Below are 6,273 nucleotides of genomic sequence, written 5' to 3' on the forward strand. Positions count from 1 at the left end.
AACCTTTCTGACCAAATCACTCTCTGAACAAATCATTCCCCTTTAGTTTCCCCTTTCCGTAATATTTTCTGCATATATATGTGCATTCTGCTTTTTTCATATACTATAAACATCTTTCTACAGCATATTTTTATGGTTACACAATATTCTTTCATTATTTATTCAAAAGTGCCTACTTTAAGCCAGGTTTTGTGGACATGGCAGTGAACAAGTCAAAGCCTTTGCTGTCATGGTGCTCATGTGCAAGGATGTTACTTATTTTAAAATAAGTAAATGTATATCAGATAGTGATATGTGCCATGCAGAGAATTAAAATATGATATGATAGTGTCTATTTTAGACTGGATGGTCAGGGAAGCTCCTAATTCATATCTTTGGGAAAAGGGAGCATCCTGCTGCCGGTGCCAGGCAGCCACTTGTGCCCCATAGCAGAACACCTCAGGTCAAACCATCCCCTCTTTTGTCACTCTGCCCAGTGGCTGGACACTGTCATCTCCTATCGCGTGACCCACTGGACAAAATGGGGATAAATTGAGCATATGAAATTAGGTAAGTGGAGAAACTCTAGGTAACCATATCTCCTCACTCTGAAAAGGTGTAGCTTTTCCTGAGAAAGTGTAAGTTTCTACTCCCCTAAAACAAAGTCATAAAAACAGACACCATCTCTTCTTTGTCTTTCTTCCCTTCTGTTCCCTTCCCCGGGATAGGAAGGACCTGTGCAGGACGACTGGAGGGAGGATAATAAAGCTTAAGTGAAGGGTTACAATTCCGGTAATGGTGGCCTAGGTAATTAGGACCAACTCTGCCATAGAAAACGTAAGCTGGATGGAATGTTGAGAAAAGAAAAGCATTCCAAAGAGCTAACAGGAGTGAACAATTAGGGATCTAACTCTAGAGAAGCAAGAGATAGTTTGTAATTCCAACACTCAGGGCTGCCTTCGCCTGAAGCCATTTGTTGCTGGAAGGAGACCCCTGTGAATCTCAGCTGTGAGGTCGGTGGACATGCAGTATAAGGGGTACAAGTGTAAAAGTGCTGAAAGCTGGGATTCTGAATAATCACCCCACATTTGAACTGGAACCCCAAATGAAACCCTTCAAGAAAATGTTGAACTGGAGATGAATATGTCTCTCAGATTCAGCTCGTCTTGGAGATATAGGGAACCTCAGCCTTCAAAATCTACAATATTGATCAGGCTGGTGGTGTGCCCAGGTGACTGACAAAAGCAAATGAATATAATCTTTAGAGAAACGTAATATCTCAGACATTAAAGTATTCACGCACACGTACCCTTTTTCTAGTAACTTCCAGCACATTTTCAAAGATAGCAGGTATACAAGGAGACATCCTGAAAAGAACATGCAGAAATAATAGACAATAAATAATGACACAAACACTTCAGATACTGGAATTATCAGAGAAAGAGTATAAAATAGCAATTTTTTAGAAGTTTATTACATTTTTATTTATTGATTTACGGACTTTAGAGAGGAGAGATAAAGAGACAGCAATTTGTTCTTCCACTTATTTATGTATTTACTAGAGGCCCAGTGCACGAAATTTGCGCACTGGTAGGTTGGTCCCTCAGCCACTCTGCACCCTCTGACATTCTGGGACTGCTGACTCCCAACTGCTCACCTGCCTGCCTGCCTGATTGCCCCTAACTGCTTCTGCCTGCCAGACTGATCACCCCTAACCACTCCCCTGCCAGCCTGATTGATGCCTAACTGCTCCCCTGCTGGCCTGGTCACCCCCAACTGCCCTCCCCTGCTGGTCCAATTGCCCCTAACTGCCCTCCCCTGCAGGCCATCTTGTGACCACATGGGGGCGGCCATCTTGTGTGAGGGTGTGAGAGTCAATTTGCATATTACCCCTTTATTATATAGGAGGATTGGTTGCTTCTTGTATGTGCCCTGACTAGGGATCAAACCCACAACCTTGGCATCTTGGGATAATGCTCTAACCAACTGAGCTATCTGGCCAGGGCTCTTAGTATTTTCAAAGAGATAAAAGACAAGTTTGAAAATATCTGCTAAAACAAGAAAGCTTAAAAATTTGACACGGATTTTTAAAAATAACCAGTACGTTGATCCAAACAAAACATTTGCAGTTCTAGAACGTTCCCACACTTTGAGAACCACTGATCTAGGTTAACAAAAATACAGCTACTTTCAATGAATGATCTGCTTGTTTTGTTTTTCAATCAACACTCCTCCAGTTTATTCACATTCTTAGCCAATTTTCCAGCTATATCCTTAACTATGTCAGACAACATTTCAAGGAACGTATAGACCAAGATAGTAACAAGGATGGCAAGAATGAAAATGATATTCAAACTCAGTGTACACATTTTATGTCAGTCATACCTTAATAAAGTGTTTTTTAAAAAGAAGAAAAAAAAGTAACCAATGAATGCATAAATAAGGGGGAAAATCTCTCTCTCTCTCTCTCTCTCTCTCTCTCTCTCTCTCTCTCCCTCTCTCCCTCTCTCCCTCTCCCTTCCTCTCTCTAAATTCAATAAGAAAGAAAAGAAAGAGAGAGAGAAATGGAAAGTGAAGGCAAGACTTGTACCAGAGATAGCACTCTTTTACATTCTAATTTAAATGGAAATTTAAAAAATTAGAAATGAAAAGCCAGTCTTTTCTTTTCATTCAGATACAGCAAACTACAAAATATGTTGTAATTGGGCTCATTTCTTACAATCTACTTGTACTTTTCAATGTGTAAGACAGTGACAATGGTAAGCTAACCCATCATTTGGATTGTAGCAAGTTTGAACATGCTTCTAAAGCAAGATCAAGGAAAAGAGACTGTGTACTGGGTCTAGTGGTGAATTCTCTTGAAGGCCAAAGTGGCCTGTTAAAAAAGTTAGGACAGTGGTTCTCAACTGGGGGTCATTTTGACCCTCAAAACATTTAGTAATGTCTATCTACATTTTTAGTTATCAGGGCTTGGGAGGGTGGAGGGTACTACTGGCATCTAGTGCATAGAGATCAGATGCAGTAGTGCCAGTTGAGAAAGCCTGAGGATGGTTGTAAGAGTAGTTGAACTCAACTGCAGACAGGAAGACAGACAGTGTGGAAACTATGGCATGAGTAATTCTGCTTAAGGTACAGAAAAAAAGTGATGAGAAGATTTTTTTTTTAAATATATTTTATTGATTTTTTACAGAGAGGAAGGAAGAGAGATAGAGAGTCAGAAACATAAATGAGAGAGAAACATCGATCAGCTGCCTCCTGCACATCTCCTACTGGGGATGTGCCCGCAACCCAGGTACATGCCCTTGACCGGAATTGAACCTGGGACCTTTCAGTCCGCAGGCCGACGCTCTATCCACTGAGCCAAACCGGTTTCGGCGATGAGAAGATTTTTATCAGCCAGTTTCTTTTACTGGCTATTATCTGCTATGGTGAATCAAAATTTGCAAACCTCTTGACGTGTATAGAGGGGGGTTGGGGAGTTGGCTATTCTTATGAATAAATTATTCCAAATGTATATCTGAAAGTTGAAAAGCATCTATGCAAGAAAAATAAAATCTCATATTATGTGGATTGATTTTATTTGAGCGATAGGTAAGTTTATATCCTAACCAGCTAGGATTTTCCTCAGGAGCACATGGATGAAGTATGCTCTTCTCAGCTTCTGACTTCAGTAAGACGCATGGTGTTGACCCTGACCCAGGAAAATGATGAGAGCAAAGAGTTTGTAAAGTTCTTTCATAAACAGCTTGGAAGTATATTACAGGTAAGAGTTTATACTTGTATGACATAAATATGTATCACCTGATTAGGATTTTTTTTTGCCATTTCAGGCATTCTACATTTAAGTAGCTCTCCATCTAGCATTTATTTGTGGTGACATTTTAATACTTTTTAGGTTATTCCTTTACCTGGTTAAAAAAATTGTATTAAATTGTGTCTTTGTTTAATTTGATCATCTCTAAGGCCTCTCCCAACTCTAATAACATTTTGTTTTGATTTTTTTTCTACTTACTAAGAAATTTCAAGTTAGAACTGTGAAAAAAAAATTGTTTATGTGTATATATTTTTATTGATTTAAGAGAGGAAGGGAGAAGGAAAGAGAAATAGAAACATCAGTAATGAGAGAGAATCACTGATCGGCTGCCTCCTGCATGCTCCTCAGTGGGAATCAAGCCTGCAACTCGGGCATGTGCCCTAACCAGAATCAAACCCAGGACCCTTCAGTCTGCAGGCCGATGCTCTATCCACTGAGCCAAACTGGCTAGGGCTGTCTGAAAAATTTTTATCCTGTTTTCTCAAATAATTTTTGAACATTTTTGAAGCTAGAAACCAGCTGTTGATTGTGGAGACTTCTTAGGCTGTAATAGTAACCTTAAATTATGTTCAGTAGTGATTCTCAAGGGGGCGGGGGTCATTTTCCCTCCAACAAGACATTTAGCCATGTTTGTAGACGTTTTATTTGTCACAACAGGCAGGGAGGCATCCAGCATCTAGTGAGATGTTAATAGTGCTAAGGCTGAGAGAATCCTGTGTTAGGTAAGGGTACCTTACATGCTCCATATAATAAAAATCTCTATGATTAAATTCATCTGTATATTTTCCCACTGAGATAGTTCTATGATGTGTATTGTTATTCCAAACTAGAAAATACATTTTAAAAATGTTTATTACAAAATTTTTCTATATAATTTTTCCTTCCTATTCCTGTGTTTAAGTTGATTTTACAAACAGTATTATTACTCTGCTATTTTTGTTTTAGTGTTTTTTTTTCTTGAGAGAGAGAGAGAGAAACATTGATGAGAGAGAACCATCGATTGGCTGCCTTCTGCACCCTCTACTGGAGAACGGGCCTGCAACCTGGGCATGTTCCCTGACTGGAAATCGAACCTGTGACCTCTTGGATCATGGGTTGACACTCAACCTCTGAGCACTGGGCACTTTGCTAATTTTTAAAACCCTAAGCTTGATGCAAATTTCCATCACTATAATTTTCCATTTTGTTTTTATTTGGACTAAAGTATAAATTATATGTAGTTTTTAAATTGTCCTAGATCTATTTAATATAACTAACATATAACTTATAAGGAATATAAGACATCAGTGGTATTATCCATTGTTTAAGAATGCTTAAGATAATTTTTAAATAAATGTATTTTTATAAATTTAGTTAGCTTATTTCTACATGAAGAAATAAATCCCTTTTAGAATCAGGTTGAAAGAGTAATTTAAATACTTTTTGTTTATCAAGATCCATGCAGTCCTGCCTCAATTTTGCCTACTATAATCATAATTCTGGGAAAATCCCAAAGTATAAATTTGGAAATAAGATTTTTTTTTCTACATCTCAGAAAATCTGCTTTTCTTTTATCCTACTCCTGATTTATTTTTTTCACAAGGGGACTCATGAAGAATAAGGGTAGTGTACATTAAATCTTGCTTAAAGTATTAAAAGTTTTTCATGAGCTAGAGCTTAAATTACTTTTTTCTTATGAAACCTGTTCAGTTATTTTTTTTCCACAGGTACCACTATTTGTACTTCTTTCCATGATTGTACTAGATAAGATAGTTTTTGGAGGGAGGGGACACCAGATATCATAGTTATTTGCCTGTTTTCTAAACAGCATAGTTCATATTTTTAGGAAGAAAGAAAAAGATAAGTGGCTTTATTAAGAAGTGTCTGAAATATAGCAGACTTGTTTATTTGATGGTGTATTTCAGTTTGAATAGAGTTGAGGTTTTTTCAATACTAAAAAGTAATAAAATTGGTTGTTGTTTTTTTTTTTTTACTAGATGACTATTATAATTTAGATTTGTATTTCTCTATCCACAGTTGACATTCACTGTAAACTTAAAATATTTGGTTATTTCAATAGGATTCATTGGCAAAATTTGCTGGAAGAAAACTGAAAGACTGTGGAGAGGATCTTCTTGTAGAGATATCTGAAGTGTTGTTTAATGAGTTGGCTTTCTTTAAACTCATGCAAGATTTGGATAATAATAGTATGACTGTTAAACAGAGATGCAAAAGAAAAATAGAAGCAGCTGGAGTGATACAATCTTATGCCAAAGAGGTAAAGAGCATTCATTTTTATTTTAGAAGTAATCATAATCCTATCTAAAATAGACAAACATGGTAATTAACCGTACCTCCGACACGCTTCCCATTGGCTAATCAGGGCGATATGCAAATTAACTGCCAACCAAGATGGTGGCCGGCAGCCAGGCAGCTGAAGCGAACAGGAGGCTTGCTTCCTCCAGTGAAGGAGGAAGCCAAGGTTCCCCGCCTGCCGCTGC

General features: G+C 37.9%; 1 protein-coding gene and 1 long non-coding RNA gene across 12 annotated transcripts in view; one reads left to right on the forward strand and one right to left on the reverse strand.

Moving 5' to 3' along the window:
- Positions 1 to 1,489, reverse strand: part of LOC106725734 — an 18,609-nt gene extending 17,120 nt beyond the window's left edge. Inside the window, exon 1 of the long non-coding RNA XR_001361664.1 lies at positions 1,289 to 1,489. This is a non-coding gene — a long non-coding RNA (uncharacterized LOC106725734). The remainder of the gene's footprint in view (positions 1 to 1,288) is intronic.
- Positions 1 to 6,273, forward strand: part of PCM1 (pericentriolar material 1) — a 91,019-nt gene that overhangs the window by 73,271 nt on the left and 11,475 nt on the right. For all 11 annotated transcript variants that reach the window (XM_014537928.1, XM_014537920.1, XM_014537921.1 and 8 more), the window contains 2 exons: positions 3,608 to 3,742; positions 5,853 to 6,050. In XM_014537928.1, the coding sequence (XP_014393414.1) occupies positions 3,608 to 3,742; positions 5,853 to 6,050 (333 nt within the window). The remainder of the gene's footprint in view (positions 1 to 3,607; positions 3,743 to 5,852; positions 6,051 to 6,273) is intronic.

The sequence above is a fragment of the Myotis brandtii genome, unplaced genomic scaffold (genome assembly GCF_000412655.1).
Source record: "Myotis brandtii unplaced genomic scaffold, ASM41265v1 scaffold185, whole genome shotgun sequence".
Lineage (NCBI taxonomy): Eukaryota > Metazoa > Chordata > Mammalia > Chiroptera > Vespertilionidae > Myotis > Myotis brandtii.